The following is an 18,505-nucleotide window of genomic DNA, read 5'->3' as shown; positions in this document are numbered from 1 at the left end:
TGTAATCCTAGCTCTTGGGAGGCCGAGGCGGGCGGATTGCTCAAGGTCAGGAGTTCGAAACCAGCCTGAGCAAGAGCGAGACCCCCGTCTCTACTATAAATAGAAAGAAATTAATTGGCCAACTGATATATATATATGAAAAATTAGCCGGGCATAGTGGCGCATGCCTGTAGTCCCAGCTACTCGGGAGGCTGAGGCAGAAGGATCACTGGAGCCCAGGAGTTTGAGGTTGCTGTGAGCTAGGCTGACGCCGCGGCACTCACTCTAGCCTAGGCAACAAAGCGAGACTCTGTCTCAAAAAAAAAAGAGATATCTTTATTTATTAAAAACCAATAGGCAGAGAGTACCAGTCTATGGCGTATGCTTTTATTTATTGAATAGGTTCATGTATGTGTTGCATGTCTACTAATGTATGCATGTTTTTTCTTTATATTAAAAATTTTATTAAAGATTTAGTAATAGACAAAGATTTATGAAACATATCACCTGGCACAATTAATGAAAATTCCTATCAGACATCAATCCCTCTATATCTGTCTATGTCATTTTTTTAACGTACTCTGATGTTTTGTATTTTGAGATTTAACTATTTTGGAAAAATAAAACTAAGAAAAGTAATGAAATAAGATTACTAACACAGCAAATACAGTTGTTATTGAACAAAACTTTACTTTTTATCACCACAGAAAGTACCAGAATATGAAATTCATCACCAGAATTTCTAGATATTTTGGCAAGAGTGCTATTTTAACATAAGTACCATAAAGGAAGCTATAATAAAAAGAAAGAAATGGAATTAATAATGAAGTCCTCCATTTTCCCTCATTATTGATAAGACCCCTAAATCTTTGAAGTAGATAGCCAGAAGAAGGAGATTCAGTCAGAAATAAGGAAAGCTGGACACTAACTAAAGTGGTAAGGATAGATTTTAATCAGTAATGTACTATTGCAATTGGGAGAACAGTCCAGCAAGAACTGTGCTCAACTTTGATTTGTGTGGAAATAATTGGACATTTTAAAGGGAGAATGAGGAAATAGGGAAGGGGTGAGCTGAGCTCAGTCAGAGAAGTAAAAATTTCCAAACAGCAGGAGGGTACTTGGTCCATGTGCAACCATCTGGACATGCTAGCTGGTACTTAGCAAAGTTAGGCTGCTACCCTCCCACAGAGATTAGGAGACTAGGACTCTTTCTTCAGGTATTGCCTGAAACAAACAGTAAATTCTTTGGACAGCCTAGAATTTTCTCAGGCAGGCATCTTAAGAAGGTCTAAGGACATCCTAGTAATGCACGCTTACGCTGTTAGAGACAATGTTAGTGTTTTGTTCAAGTCTTTATAGGCCAGGGTTGAGGTCTAGTTGAGAAGAGGACTCAGAGGAACCAGACTGGAATTTCATCAAGAAGACAGTCTTTGTTCCTGGCAAGTTGATGTAAATCACATCCTATCATTCCCCTTAACAACTTTCCATGACTTCTCATTACTCTTAGAATTAAATCCACCCTTCTTCCTGGGCTCACCAAGCCCTGGCCTAAGTGACCCAGTGCCTGTCTGTGTTTCCACCCTTGTGTTACACCGTGCTTCCTGCCTGCCGCCATGCTCCAGCCACACTACTTTTCTTTGAGCCCTCTGTTCCTACGTGCGGTCTCTTTGCTTGGAAGGCTTTCCTGCATGCTTTGTTTGGCTAGATCCTTTTGTGACTGTCTGTTACCTCCTTAGAGAGATTTTCCCCAATTCACCTGTCTAACACAGGTCCTCAGTTTTCTCATCCCCTTTGTTTCTTTCAGAGAAAAAGTTGCATTACAATTTGTAAATGCTGGTATTTGATTTATTCCTCTGCTTACTCTTTTTGTCTCCTGCCTGCACCAGAATATAATGCTGAATCTTGTTTACAATTGAATATCCATCTCCTAGCATAGGGCTTAGCACATTTTAGGTGTTCAGTAAATATTTATTGAATGAATAAATGGAGACCCTTCAGAAAAACATTTGTGTGAGTTAAATAATTTGCAGATTTTATTGACAAAATATCATAAATAAACATGCTAAATTGATTAATAACATGTTGACTATAAATCTGTCATCTATAATAATCTGAATTTTTTGTGGTAGAATATATATAACATAAAATTTACTACCACTTTAAGCATTTTTGAGTATATAGTTCAGGGACATTAAGTATGTTCACATTGTTATACAACCATCATCATCATCATCTAGAACTTTTTCATCTTCTCAGACTGAAATTCTGTACCCATTACATACCAGTTTCCCATTCTCCTTATGCCCAGCTCCTGGCAACACCATTCTACTTCATCTCTGAATTTGACTACTATAAATATCTATTAAAAATGGAATCATAGTACTTATCCTTTTGTGACTGGCTTATTTCACTTAGCGTAATGTTTTTCATGTTTCATCCATGTTGTAGCATGTGTCAGAATTTTCTTCCTTTTTAAGGCTGAATAATATTCCATTATATATACACACCACATTTTGTTGGGTTTCTTTCACCTTTTGGCTGTTTTGAATAATGCCACTATAAAAGAGGGTATACAAATATCTATTTAAGTCCATGCTTTCAGTTCTTTTGGGTGTGTACCTAGAAGTAGAATTGCTGGATTATATATTAATAATAATTTTATTTTTAATTTTTTGAGAAACCACCATACTGTTTTCCATAGCAGCTGCACCATTTTACATTTCCACTGGCAATGTACAAAGGTTTCAGTTTTTCCAAATCCTAGCCAATACTTGTTATTTTCTAGTTTTTTGTTTATTTTACTATTAGCCATCCTAATGGGTGTGAAGTCTCCTTGTGGTTTTGATTTGCATTTCCCTAGTGACTGATGATGTTGAGCATCTTTTCACATGTTTTATTGGCCATTTATGTATCATCTTTGGAGAAGTTGTTTGCACATTTTTAAATTAGGTTTATTATTGTCAAACATCTAAATATTTTATGTAGTAGAAAACATAAAAATACTTAAAACGTGTCTTCTTTTTCACATTAGTGGTGTAAAGTATAATTTGCTAGCTCATACTACCCTAACACTGGAAAGTGCTGATGATAATTTCAAGACCCATAATCTGTCTATTAATGGAAATGGTAAGTACATTGTGTATTTTACTTATTACATATATCTATACATATGTCGTGACAGTGATAATTTCTAATTTTAATATTTTCACCCCAAATAGACATTGGCTTAAATAATGTAGGCATGAGTGATTCTGTGGGTTCTTTCAAATTTGTCTATCCCCTTTCTGCAAAGGAAAAAAAGTTTATTTTCCTTTCTGTATGCTGAGATTTGTATGTGAGGCTAACTTAGAGCAGAAAGTGTTCTAAATCCTTATCTTTGACTTGAAATTGATGACCTCACCACTCTTGTAGCTGGAAATTAAAGACTTATCATTTTAAAATTTGAAATCAAGGAAACCAACCCTTTTGTTGATAGGAAGCAAAGGATATAAAAAAGAGAAGGTAGAGCTAAATTAATCTTAACCCTTTTCTCTCTGGATGATAGTGGTAATTGTATTAATAGTTTATCCAAAAGAAATATATAGCAAAGTGAAGAAGGGGGTTAGGTGATTTGGGAAGGTTTGTAACACTTAGCATGAACACTCTTTACTCTTCCAGATTATTTCACTTGTGATGAATAAGATAGAGCAGTGTTGATAAAGTAGTTTAGAAATATGATTTAGATTATTTACTTCTGTTCATTTTCTGAGGCAAAATATATAAAAATATGTAAATATACTATACTTGCTATTGTAAAGATGGGTAGCTATGTACTCATGAGATTGATAATTTTATACCTACCAATGTTTTTTAAGTTTCACAATGAAAAGATACTTTAAAAATAGAGAAAAGTTTGTGAAATATACAGTTTAACAAATAATTGTGAGATGAATATCTGTGTAACTACCTCCACACCAAGATATAGAACATTGCCACCACTACTTTCCCTCAGTTACCCTAGGTATACATATTTCTTTGTACTGATTGTATCTTATACTTTACATCTGGAATAATTTTTCTTTATGTTTGAGGTATAATCCTTAGAATTTCTTTTAGTATGTTCTGCTGGTATCAAACTTCTTGTTTGTTTGTTTGAAGATGATGTTATTTTGTTTCATTATTGAAATGTATTTTGTTTTACAAGATACAGAAGTTTGGCCATTTTTTTCATTCTGAGTATTAAAAGTATAATTGCACTATTTTCTGGTTTTTATTACTGATTGTTGAAAATCATTTGTCATTGTGTTACCTCTGTGAATGTAATCTTTCTTTTTATTTTTTCTCCGGTAAAATTTCACTGTGATATATGTAGAATTTATTTTTATTTATGCTGCTTGGGACTCCTTGAGCATCTTTAAATTGTTGACTGATGTACTTCATCTGTTTGGACAAAATCTCATCTGTTGAGACAGCCTACGTTCCATTTTCTTGTGTTTCTCCTCTTGCATGCCCATTAAACCTATTTTAGTCTTTCACACCATATCCTTTATGTTTCTTGCCATTTATGAAGTAGTTTTCATCTTTTTGTCTGTATTTGTTGCTTTTGTGTATATTTTTATGACCTGTCTTCCTTTCCCTTATTCCCTCTGCAGCTCTGTCTAATCTACTATTAAACTCATATACTAGGTTCTGCATTTTAGTTATCATCTTTCTCGGCTTTAGTAGTTGTATTTGACTTTTTCAAATCTTCTATGTCACTTTCTCTACACTGAATACATTAATATCTTTTATGTTTTTAATAAAAGAGTAAGCATAGTTATTTTATAGTCTCTGTCTAATAATTCAGATATCTAAAGTCTTTCTAGGTCTTTTTTTTTTTAAACTAGTTCTCATTCATGGTATCTCAAGTCCTTGAATATCTGGTTATCTTCGTGTATCTGTCCATGTAATTGAAATTTTGCATATTAGGAATAAATTGATGCCATGTATTTCTGTTTGCTTCTGGCAGGCACCTGGAGATACTGTCAGTCCAGTCCCACTTTATGCAAGGTTCATGTCTGAGTGTCTCTGGACTCCTCCCAACCCAAACTCTACTCCCAGCCCCAGACAATGGGAATCTGGATAGCAGGATTAGTGTACATCTAGTTCACCACTACATTGTTGGTGATCTCTTTGAGATATCAGCTTAGTATGCAGAGAATCTCTAAACTGATCCATTGGGCACACCCAGGACTTTGAATTCTCTTCTCTTTCCCTCATCTTGCAGGAATCACTAAATCATAAGTTCAGATTTGATGGAATTGGTAAATGCTTTCAGGACAGACATAGCTTCTGTGCTCCCTTAATTTGGTGTTTTCATTAATCTTTAGGTTTCTCCTGGAAATTTCTTATAGTCTTGTTTGGGGAATATATTTTTATAATATATTTTATTTGGCATTTTTAGTTTTCAGAGTGGGAACGTTGGCCTGAACAGTCTGGCCTGCCATCACCACAAAACTAAAGTCTGCAACAGTATTTGCATTGTCAGTTTTGTCAGGAAATCTGATAAACAGAGTTTGTTGTTATCCTATTTTTGTCAATTCTTTAGAATTATTAGTATTACCACCATATGTTTAGTGCCTATAATGTGCTAGAAACGGTTCTAAACATTTTTAAAGCAGTTTTTACGCTTAACACTTTGTGAGATGTAGTTATAAAGAAGCATTATAATAAAGTGATTAATAGTGGGGATCCATCGCTCTTAGGTTCATATTCTAGGTCTACTGCTGGTTAGTTGTGTGACCTTCCCAAGTTCTTCATTGTATTATCATTTATATTTTACGGATGAGTAAGACGCAGCTTAGAGAGGGTAACATGCTAGGTCACGTAGCTAGCAAGTGGTCAAGCCGGACTTTAGACAGTCCATGACAGGCTGTGTTCTTCGTGCTGTGCTTTACTGTCAGGCAGGATTACTGTTAAAGTACCCAAAAACCAAAGCATTATGATGTGTGAAGATAATGGAGTTGATGAAAGGCCCCATTCTTTCAAACAAATCATCTGAAAAGTAGTAGAAAGGAATAAAATTCACAAAGGGAGCATCAATTTTAGCAGTGATTCCTCAGTTGTCTTCAGTGTCCTGTAAAATGTTACTGGATTCTCCTTCAACAGAACACTCATGGGCAAGTAAGCATGGAAGCTATGTGTTACAGCTCTCTCAGAGAAACACAGGACATACATATTAAAAACTGTGAAAAGACCTGTGTGTAAAACAATAAAACCCCAAAACGGTTGACATTGGAACATGTAGATATCACAGAACAAATTTTAAGAAACACCAAACTGTATGCTTCTTTTTATGTAGTAGGTATATTCCTAAGAAGTATGTATAAATCAAAATTAAGTCTTTATATCATGTGTTTTATTAAATAAAGTTATGCCAATATCTACCAAATACTGTCAAATTAAGAGGAGATACAAGGTTTTGAAAAATTATAACTCAATTTAATTGTTCCTGTTATTGAAGGAAACAGCCCAAAGGGTATCTTAAGCTTTATATTTGCCATCAAGAAATTTTTGTACTTTTTATAAGATAATGAAACCACATTATGAAGACTGACTCACACAGAACTGAGATGTTATCTGAATTCTTTCTCCTGCCTATTTTGTTTTTGTTGTTGGTCGTCGTTTTTAAGCTCCTTTTTGTTCCCCATTTGAAATTATGGAGGAATTAGTTAAAGCTTTTATTTTCTGTTTCATTTCATCTTGTCCTCATACCTCCCTTAGAAAAGAAAAATTCGATATTTTGATTGATACATTGCACAGAGGACTGAGGGCAGCATTGAAAAACGGAAAGGGTATGGTTTGAGGAGTGAGAGGACCCTGGATATGAAATTATGAGAAGCATCTATTCTGTGCCAGATACAATGGTAGATGTCATATACACATCATCTTATTTGATTTTTATAACAGCCTCCTTACTTAGGATGGGTGATATTTTTTAAAATGAGAAATTAATATTCAGATAGGTTAAGCAAGTAGCCTAGATGCCGTATTTCTTGTCAGGAGTATAGAGAAGCTGCAATGCTACATTTTATTCCTCAGTAGTCCTGAGCTATAAAGAAACCTAGGTTAAAAGTAACAGGTGATTGCTGGATATGTGGCAAGGACATCCATTATTCCTGACTACAGTCAGGAAAGAATTAATTTTGTTGGCATGCCATGAAATCTGAACTTATTTTACCAGACAAACACATTGTTACATGTGGTATTTAGGTTCCAGATGATTATTGATTGCACAAACTTATGGACTGGTCTGAGAATCTAATCATCATTTATGACTTTCTTTCTTTAGGAAGTTGATTCTAACTTAAAAACAACTAGCTTACAGATATTTAGAATATAAACCATTCATAAATCTAGATTGCCTATATATAAATATAGATTGCCTATATTTTTAAAAGTTTGTTTTCAAACTTTATAGATCACAAAGTTGATTTTAGCATGTATTACTGAAGTGCATGCTTTTGTAGAATTTTTATTTCATTTTCTGCCTATTTTAGGAAAGATAACTCACTGTTTTTGTGTCTGCATTTTGGAATCATTGCATTGCACTGCGTTTGTACATTTATTTCTCCCAGGTCAAGCCCCCCTTTTTTTCTAAAAGATAGCTTTAAAAAGATGTTAATAAAACATTTTGAATAATTTCAGAACATTTGTTATGTGCTATTCCATAGTAGGATATTAGGTAGGGAAGTTGTTTAAAACTTTGTTTTACTTTGTACTCTTCACTTAGGCTGTTCTTTTTCCTTTAACTGGTACCAGACATTGGCTACCTTGCATCTATGTATTAAGTAGCTGTATTTTTGCCAAAATTTGTTTTTCAGAATAACCAAAGCTTTTAGGTAAACAATAGTTACAGCCAATGGCTATCCATTTTATAGGTACTACCAACAGAAATACATTGAAAACTTTAAAAATCATTTTTCTGTGGTCCAGTGTGAACTAAAGATCATATGTTAGGTTTTTATTTATACCCTGATATACAGAATAAATAATTACTTAATGCTTTCCTCCATACACATATGAAAGCTGTATACCTACCTGCATACTACATCAAATCAGTGTATTAATGTTTTTTTAAATAACTTTTTAAAACAATCTGAAGCTTGCAGAAAAGTTGTGAGTTGAAAGTCAAGATTTTTTTTTTTTTTTCAATTAGAGTTAAGGTCTTGCTATGTTACCCAAGCTGGCTCAAACTCCTGGGCTAAAGCAATTCTCCTGCCTCAGTCTCCTGAGTAGCTGGGACTACGGGCATATGCCACTATGCCCAGTTTATATCTCCAGATCTTCTCTCCCAAAAAAAAAAATATGAGGGCAAGTTGTTTACATGATAGTCTGTTACCCCAAATAATGTTAATACATATTCCCTATTATCAGGACATTTGCCTACATCATCACAACTCTCCAAATCAAGAAATGAATATTAATGCATTACAAACATCTAATCCTCAGCCTTCATTCAAGTGTTGCCCATTGTCCAAATAATGTTCTTTATGGCAAAAGTTGACCCTTGAAAAACATGGGGTTTGAGTACCAGTTCTTGCACAGTCAAAAATTCATATGTAACTTTTGACTCTTCCAGAACTTAATTACAGATAGCCTACTGTCGACTGGCCTTACTGATAACATAGTCGATTAACACATATTTTATATACATTATATACTGTATTCTTATAATAAACTAAGCTAGAGAAAAAATGCTATTAATAAAATCATAAGAGAAAATGTATTTTCTATTCATTAAGTGGAAGAGATCATCATAAACATCTTCATACTCATTGTCTTCACATTGAGTAGGCTGAGAATGAGGAGTGGTGGGGCTTGATGTTGCTGTCTCAAGGGTGGCAGAGGCAGGAGAAAATCCACGTATAAGTGGAACTATAGTTCAAGCCTATGTTGTTCAATGGTCAAATATGTGCTATTTCTTATTAGATTTTCAATTTATACATTGATTTATTTATATCAGTAGAAACTCACATTGTCTATTTTTCAGTGTATCATGATGTTAATATTATTGTTTATATTAAGGTTCAAGTTGTCCCCAATTTAGCCAATGGGAGCCCATTCAGGATGGCGCTGTCTCTTTGACACATTCCCATCATTCTTTTGAGCACTTCCATGCTTTATGGCATGTTGAGATATTCCAGCTCATCATGTACTTTCCCACCCCTGTCCCCCAATGGAATCAGCCATTTCTTCAAGGAACCCTGGATGCCCTTCTGACTTGACTTAGGGCTCTGACACACTGTCATTCTAAGTCTGACACACGTGTAAATAAGATTCTGACTCTGATGGCTGGGCTCCTGCCCAAACATGGACACTCTGCTTATTCTTCTTGGGTTCTGGCACCTCACATCAAGCAGCCACCCCCCATCATCCCCACAGAGGCCCTCCACACTCTGCTTGGGCCCTGACTCCCCCACACCAGCCCATCCTCTGAGTAGAGACTCCCCGTGAGCTCACGCTCCACCTCAGGCTATCCTTGCCACGGGGGGCACCCTCCTCACCCTGCTTCCTGGGAACAGACGTCCCAGTCTAGGCTGTGCCTCTGTAATTGCCCTTAGGCACTGATACCTCCTGCAGGCAGCCCTCCTACTAACCCTTCTCAGCCTGCTTGGCGCCAGCACCCAGTCCTAGCACAGCACAGCTCCCTCCACAGCCCCTGGCACCAACGCCCATGTTGGAGGCTCCACCTAATGGTTTATGAATAAATTGTTCAGGAAGAGGAGGGGCCAAAAATATTTATTAAATTATCTTGTGTTCTCCGAAATAATGTTTTATTCAGAGGATCACCTTGCTAATTATTATAATGAAAAACAGAGCAGAAAGTAAAATTTGACAAATATAAATTATTTTGTTAGAATGTTTTTTATATTAAATGAAGTTACTTACATTATAGTCTCTGAACAATCTCCATTGAATAATTACTGTTAAGATCAAACAAGATCGAGAGACTAAACAGTTGATGCTTATTCCAGCTGATAAGATGCTATAAACTTATCGATTTAATATCATCCTGTCCTTTTTACTTTATTATATTTGATTTGGTCACTAAATATGGTACTGGTATTTGAATAGGATGAATTTTTACATGAAAATAATTATAAAATATGTTCTTGTATAAAGCAAAAAAATGTAAAAGGAGAAAAATAGAAAAATCAAAATGTATAATGACCTTAAATAAACATATATTTATAACTTGACTTTTTTTCCTTTCTCCTTTAAATAGAAGAGTGTTCATTTTGGCTTCCCCTATATGGCAACATGTGCTGCCGATTAGTCGCCCAGCCAGCTTGTATGGCTGAGGATGCATTTGCGGGATTTCTTAATCAGCAGGTTAGAGGACTTTAACTATCCTACAACAATTGTAGCTCCAATTTAAATCCTAATATACTGGCAGTTGTTTGGCCTTCTAACTTTGAGAAGTTTTTTTTTTTTTTTAAGTCTTTAAATGTCAGTTTTCTAAATGTTATCAGATATAAACTGTGGAGGATGCAGGGGTGGAAAAGATGGCAAGGGGAGGGGTCCAATGCAGTTTTGATGGCTGTGGAGCTACCTCTCCACACTGTCTGCTTCATGAATAGCAGTAACAGGGTAATCAGCAGCAGAGGCTCCTTGTGGAAACCAGTGAGGGCTGCTTAACACCTCTCACACGAAGGCCTTTCTAGCAGACAGCTTTTGGCACAGTTTAGGCCTCTGAGCTTCCAAAGCTGCCTCTGTGCCACCTACTCCTGATTTATTTATAACCATGGTTATTTATATTCAGTAAATAATTAATTGTGGGCTTCAATGAATCAATAGCTGTTTCTAAAAGATTCCATTAGGAAGAAAGAAAATTTGCATTCTTACAGGGTAGTCAACATTTTCCAATGCTTTGAGAACAGTAAGGGAAAATTGTATTTTGAACATTGAGAGTTATTTTTATAATTTTCCTGAGTCACTTGATGAATTGCTGTGGAATTCTAAGCACTAATTTTTAATGGACTAGCTTTTCTAAAACTGCATTGATTTATGATTTTATGTGTGTAAAAAGTTATATGGTAATCATTACCACCATTTTGCTTAACGCTTTTGAGAATTCCAAACTTTTCTGGTATTAACTTACTCTTGGATTTGGGGCGTCTATACTTACTGGATAGCAAATTAATGGGTAATCCTATCACATTTTGTAAATGCTAAATAACTAATGTAACTTTGATAACTTAAGTATTTTGATGAATTTAGAGTTAAGGTAATAAAAGTTGATAATTTCTTGATTTTTTTTTTCTTTCAGCAAATAGTAGAAGGTCTGATTAGTTGGAGAAGGCTGTATTGTGTCTTGAGAGGGGGTAAACTCTATTGTTTTTACAGTCCAGAAGAAATTGAAGCTAAAGTGGAACCAACTTTGATAGTGCCCATCAATAAGGTAAATGAAATGTTATTTTGAAAATAAAGATTCATTATAAAGTTTGTTCTTGCCTATGCAATTCACATTGTTGCCTTCTTATAAAGAAAAGGGAAGGACTGGTAAAAACAAGTTAGTTCATAAAGATAATTTAATCCGTTCTTATTTTTCTTTCCATTGCAGAACTTATTCACTAAAGGAAATACTGTACATTTCCTAAGAAAACATAGTAATGGAAATCTACACAGTAAATAGGTTTTAAAGCAGAGAATGCTACTTCATATTAACAGAATATTTAAATTTTCCATGAATTTATTTAGGATATTATATAAACATAAAGCATTTGCTCATGTTACAGTGGTGCTCTTTCTAGTTAGTATTCAAATGAACCCATACAAAGACATTCTTGACTATACTTTCTGATTTCTTAAGGGATTGATGGGCAATTCTCCAACCTTCTGTCAGGACAAGAAAGCCTGATAATCTATTTAGAATAGTTGAATGCTTATACTGCACTTAAAAAGTAGTACTACACCACCTAGAGAATCTGTCAAGTATATGTATACTGGTTTGATGCAAAAGAGACTATGGAAATTTAGCTATTATTTTTCACCTAAAATAATGTAGGAAAATTTTCCAGTACAGGGCAGATTTAGTTTCTTTTATTTCATTATTTTAAGTCTATTGATTAGAGGGGTTTTCTTTTCCTTTTATTAAATTTTATCCAATATGTTACATTGATAATTTAAGGAACTTTTTCTTTATTTTATAATTTTTTATTTTTAGTTATTATGGGTAAATAATAGTTATACATATTGGAATTATGTGTGATTTGATTTGATTTGATTTGATTGATCGATTTAGAGACAGGGTCTTGCTCTGTCATCCAGGGTAGAATGTAGTGGTGCAATCATAGCTCACTGTAACCTCAAACTCCTGGGCTAATGCAGTCTTCCTGCCTCAGCCTCCTGAGTAGCTGGGATGACAATTGTGCACAACCACTCTAGGCTAATTTTTTTTTTTTTTTTTTTTTTTTTACTTTTATAGACATGGGGTCCCACTCTGTCTTGAACTCCTGGTCTCAACCAGTCCTCCTGCTTTGACCTCCCAAAGTGCTGGGATTACAGGCATGAACCCCCATACCCTATGTAATGTTTTGATACAGACCTACAATGTGTAGCAATCAAATCAGGGTAATTGGGATACCCATAACCTTAAGCATTTATTATTTCTTTGTGTCAGGAACATTCTAATTCTACTTATTGAGTTATTTTAAAGTATACTATAACTTACGGTTAACTATAGCCATTTTGTTGTGCTATCAGGTATTGTTCATTCTGTTAACGAATAATAATGAATTCTATCTATTAATAACTATATTTTTGCACTCATTAACCATTCCCACTTCCACCCCTTTTTACAGCATTTCTACCCTAGAATACTTTAATAGTATTTCTGTAGCAAAACATCATGCTGTTTTTGCCTGTGGACTGCACCTCATTGTTTCTAGTTGTTTTACTTACCTTTGGAATGGTTGAATTGAAGTATATGATAAAATATGAGCCATTATTTATGTTATATTTGTCTTTGAAATTTTCTTTTAAAGAAAAATGTAAAGTTGTATGTCCTTAAATTTAATGGTTGTACTCCTGAAAATATGTGAGTACCAGTCTGCTAATATGTAAATTCATTAAGTTTATTTCAATGATATTTTTCAATAATAACACTTTTATCTAATTCTATCCTGCTTTTTAGAAGCTATGCTGCTTTTTACCTAAAGGAAATTTCTTTAAAATATCCAGAATATTATAGGGGTATAAATGTTTTGGTTACATGAATTGCTTTTGCACTGCTTGAGTTATAAGTATGCCCATCACCCAAATAGTGTACATTGTACCCCTTAGGTATGATTTCACCCATCTCCTCCACGCCCCCCCCCCAACCTGTATGATTTCCATTGAGTTTTACTTCCATCTGTACACTTGAGTGCTGATCGGTTAGTTCCAATTTAATAGTGAGTACATGAATTAATAAAATGTGGTATGTGTATACCATGGAGTACTACTCAGCCATGTAAAAAATGAACAATCTGGATGAAACTGGAAACCATTCTCCTAAGTAAAATATCTAAAGAATGGAAAAAGAAACAATTTTTAGTAAGACTTTTTATATATAACTAAGTCCACCTCATTTAACTGTTTTGATTATTAGCAAGATTAGTGTTGCTTTAAGTAATATAAATAAATAACATGTTGATATTATAATGAATTTATTTTGGTTTAGAAAATTCAGTTTTTGAAATATATAATTTTATTAATGAAAAATTGACATACTTTTTAAATTACTTGCCAACTTATTGTTTTGTTTTGTTTATGCAGTGTTCTCTTTCCTCCCACTTTTCCACATGTCTTTTCACCATATGTCTAAGCCATTGTCTATAGGCCAGCTGTGGCTTCATGCTCAGAAAAGTTCTTAGGATAGAAAAAAGTTCTTCTGAAAAGTTCAGAGGTCTTCTGAAAAGCTCAAATGTACAGAAAAGTTAAATATAATAATGAGCCCCTGTATGCCTTTACCTAAGAGCATTAACAACGCTCTTGTTAATGTTTTGCCACATTTGCTTACTGTCTATTTAAAATATTTTTTCTGAACCATTTGAAAATCAGTTGCAAACAATGTAACATTTCTTCCCTGATATTTCAGCATGTTTTCCTAAAACTAAGGACATTTTTTCATAGCCATAATATTATTGTCACACTCAAGAAATTTACTTTTGATGTAATATTATCTAATATACAGAGCACATTGCCCCAATTGTTCCCAAAATGTTCCTTCTAATTTTTATTTGTTGTTTGATCCAGGACTGCATCAAGGATTACAAATTACATCTAGACAACATGTCTTTTGTTTCCTTTCATCTAAATTGTGCCCTTCATCTCTTACATTCATTCATTCATTTATGTCTTTCATTACATTGATATTTTTTAAAAAGTCCTGGCCAATTTTCTTTGTAGAATGTTCCGAAATCTATATGTGGCTAATTGTTTCACTAGATTCAGCTTAAATATTTTTGGCAAGATTTCTATCTATATTATATCTAATTTGTTTTTTTACTAGATAGCTGAGTAGTAAAAATGGAATCCCACCAATTTCTTTTCTTACATGTTGTACTACAGAAATGGATAGTCATAAATGAAATTAAAATGTAATCTAAACAAATGGTGTTTTTAAAGTTATTTGAGACAGTCTTCAAGGTATTCAACTCCTGTTATATCAGCCCTTTAAGGTTGACAGAGCAGGTGCAACAGCCCTGTTTTTACATTAAAGTGTATTATTTCTATTTTACAAGTGAACAAGTAGACTCAGAGATCAATTTACCAATAGAATTTGCCAAACTAGTAAGGAAAACTATATGGCTCACCCTTTTCCTAATGGGTAGGGTAAAAATAGATAAAAATTTAAGGACAGTTTTTCTGTTTCTTCACAGACATACCACTAAACTAGAGTTGGAAGGCAGAATTAGACATTTTCCTGTCTCCATACCCACTTTAAATCAGTTTTAAAAGTAAAGATTAGCTTTGAGATGATGTTCTGAGCATGAAGCCACAGTAGACCTATAGATAATGGTGTAGACATATGTTGAATCTTTGCCATTTAAATTTAATAGGACATTTGTAATGAAACTCCTGTTATTGTAGTCAGTGCATCTATATTTCCTCTCTGATGACAACGATCTAATTCCAGAAAAGTGGTAATGGTGTTTATGTGGCCTGACTGAATTGACCTTTTTTAAATTGATTTATTTTTCCTTGTAGTAATAAAGGCTGATGGGCAGGCAACTGACAGGATTCTGTAGTCAGTCAGTACCAGGATTAAGAGGACTGACATCAGCAGACGTAGTGATTCTGGTGGTTGTTCCACATTGGCCATCACATATTCACAGGAAAATTGTTAATCTAATAATTTGTATAGATGTGGCCTTAAGACTTGGGGATGACATGGGCTATAGTTGATGTTGCAGACTGATAACTTAATATCTCTTCTATTTTACACTTGACTCTTGTGTAAAGTACAAAAGAGAATTTTAAAATTAAAACCGAGGTAAGAATTAAGGTTGGAAAGATATATTTATTATTATTATTTATAATGTATAATATATAAATATAATTTAATTGCATATCTCAAAGATGAAACTTATAGCAGTCTTCCATTTTCCAGCTTTGTGATATTGTCATCTTAATTTTCTCCAGTGCTGATTCCTATCTTTTTCTATGTAGAAACTTTTCCCTTTGTAGTTCTTACTTCTATCTCAGGTTTCCTTTGAACCTTTCCCTGCCCTTCACCTACAAACTTCCCACTGTATAGTGAATGTCACTGATATCCTTATTCAAATATGTTAAATGCTCTTCCACTCAAGAAATATATTGTTACTTTCTAAAACATTGTTATATAATTATTTATCCTATTAAAGTAATTTGTATTTGTATTCTCTCAACTTATAAAATAATTTAAATATACAGAAAAGTTGAAAAAAATACCATCGTCATCACCCATATACACATCACCTAGTTAATATTTTGTCATATTTGCTTTTATCTCTTTGCTTATCTATATTTTTTGCTGATCAATTTGAATATAACATTCCAGCATTATGATACTTTATTCCTGAATACTTCAATATACAACTGTTAAAGAGAGGGACCTTTCATTTACATATGTAATTATACCATTATAACAGCTAATTAAATTAATAATAATTTTCTGGTGCTGGACCCCATTCTTCTAAGTGAAGTATCACAAGAATGGAGAAACAAGCACATGGACTCACTATCAAATTGGTACTAATTGATCAACACTTATCTACATATATGGAAGTAACATTCATCGGGTGTCAGACAGGTGGGAGGGAGGAGGAGGAGATGAGCAAATGCACACCTAATGGGTGGGGTGTGCACTGTCTGGGATGGGCACACTTGTAGCTCTGACTCAGGCGGTACAAGGCAATATATGTAACCTAGACGTTTGTACCCCCATAAAATTTTGAAATTAAAAAATCAAAAACCCCAATAATTCCCCTATGTCATTAATATCCAATTCATATTCAGATTTTCCCATTGTCCCAAAATGTCCTTGTGTTTTCAGTCTAGGACTATTTGAGTATTATGCATCCTCTGTAGGTCTAGTAGCTTGATTATATTAATTTTAAACATTTTTTAGCTGGAATATTTTCTGGATAATGACAAATACTTTATAGAACACCCCATTAAGAGGTACATGATGTCAGGTGGTTTCAGTAGTTGGTGATGCCATCTATCCTTCATAAAAGTAATCTTTCCTCTTTATAATTAGCAAGTAGTCAATGAATTGATCCTTTGGCACTGTAAATATTTTTATTGTCTAACAATTCTCTATATAATGGTTCTAGCAACCTATGATTGTCATCGCCTCAATAAGTTATTTCATGGAGGATTCCACATTTTCTTGTACTGTCCTTCCTTGTGCATATATTAACTGGCATTCTTTTGTAAAGAAACACTTTTACTTATTAAGTAGATATGAACCATACAGTTCCCTCTGAAAAGGCAGAATAAATGCTTAATATCTTAATTATTAATACCAATTTTCAGAGTAAAAAGTTGATGATATGTATTGGTATTGTATTGGTATTGGAAATATGTATTGGAGTTGGTATTACCTCCGCCAGGAGTAGCAAATGAATGTTTTCTTCTTCCCTTATCCTACCTCCTCCTCTGTCTTATCATGACAAATTCATAGGTTTTTATCTATTCAATGTTTTGAATTACTTGGTTTCTTAATATAAGGTAGACGTTTTAATTGTTTTTCTTGCCTTGAAAATTTCTAAGGGTACACATGCCATTAGTGTATTTTTAAATAAAACAAAGGCTCTTTGATAAATGCCAGTTTAGTATTTTCTGATATGGCAGGTAAGGACCAAATAAAACTTTTAAGAATAATGTTTTGTTTTAATTTTTAGTATATTTCCAATGCTGAGTCTCTACGATCTTTTTAAGCTTAATAATGTTAAACATTAAATATAAATCAATGTTCTTCCTCTTTTAGTTGTCTTTCTTCTTCTGTCATGATTTAGAAAAATAATAATTTTGCTGGATGCTACTTTAAAAATTATGTGAAAACATAAATTTTGCAGTTACTAAGGTATATAAATAATAGTTCTGTTATTTTGATCACAGGATCTGTTCTCTAACTATAATTCTTGTCCTTCTAAATGGCATTTCCTGTAAGGCTAAGTTAGTTCATTAATTTTCATAGGGAGCCATCTGTGGAAATAGTCACATTAAGGGAAGAAAAGCCTAAAAGCTATTCCCCTCCCCTTTTCAATCCAAATTTGAAAGGGTGATTTACTTCAAAGTGATTGCTTCAACTTCAAAAAACTTCACTATGAATGTTTTTGAGCAAGACATTCTCAATAACGGGTACTTAACTGAATTTCCTATACATCATAGAAAGTATTTTATTAGCCGTAGCTTTATCCATTACCCATGGTGTGGGGAGTGGGATGGTAAAGACATGTGGGTCTTTGAGATCAATAGTTTTTTCTTGATTTAAATAGTATACATCATTCATTTTAATAAAATCCATAGTAAACAAGTCAGTAACACTACGTGGTGTGGTAGACCTTAACTAAATTTTTTTGAAGTTACTTTTACTTATTATGGACCCTGGAAAGCAAAATTATTATGAAGCACATGGGATTTTCTTTCAATTATATTAGCTTTTTAAATATCTGAATCCTATCAACTATTTAGATTGTCCTTTATTAAATATAGAAAAATAATTTTTTAAAGCAGCCTTTTCCTTTAGGAGTTTATATCTGATTTCATTAATATAAATTCAAAATAATTATATCAAACTGATACTAATCATACCTAATACTTAGTTTAATTTATGGTTATGCTTTACAGATTTCAGACATTCTTTGCCATGTCTTGTGAAGGTATGCTTTCTTTGTCATTAGAGTATGTATAAGTTCTATAGCTTATTTTAGTAACAGCATTTTGTCTTCATCGCTGATTAACAGGACTTTAGACCAAGCACCTTCAATGAACTCACTTATCTTACAGCATGTTAGGAAAAGATGTGAAACAT

At 33.7% G+C, this 18,505-nt stretch overlaps 1 protein-coding gene across 1 annotated transcript in view; it reads left to right on the top strand.

Annotated features, from left to right (window-relative positions):
* RTKN2 (rhotekin 2) overlaps nt 1–18,505 on the top strand; it is a 76,682-nt gene that overhangs the window by 40,467 nt on the left and 17,710 nt on the right. Inside the window, exons 7-9 of the mRNA XM_012762746.3 lie at nt 3,011–3,105; nt 10,226–10,332; nt 11,270–11,401. Of these exons, the coding sequence (XP_012618200.2) occupies nt 3,011–3,105; nt 10,226–10,332; nt 11,270–11,401 (334 nt within the window). The remainder of the gene's footprint in view (nt 1–3,010; nt 3,106–10,225; nt 10,333–11,269; nt 11,402–18,505) is intronic.

Source organism: Microcebus murinus, chromosome 14 (genome assembly GCF_040939455.1).
Source record: "Microcebus murinus isolate Inina chromosome 14, M.murinus_Inina_mat1.0, whole genome shotgun sequence".
Taxonomy (NCBI): domain Eukaryota; kingdom Metazoa; phylum Chordata; class Mammalia; order Primates; family Cheirogaleidae; genus Microcebus; species Microcebus murinus.
Note: the sequence above shows the minus strand (reverse complement) of the source record. Positions and strands in the feature narration are given on the sequence as shown.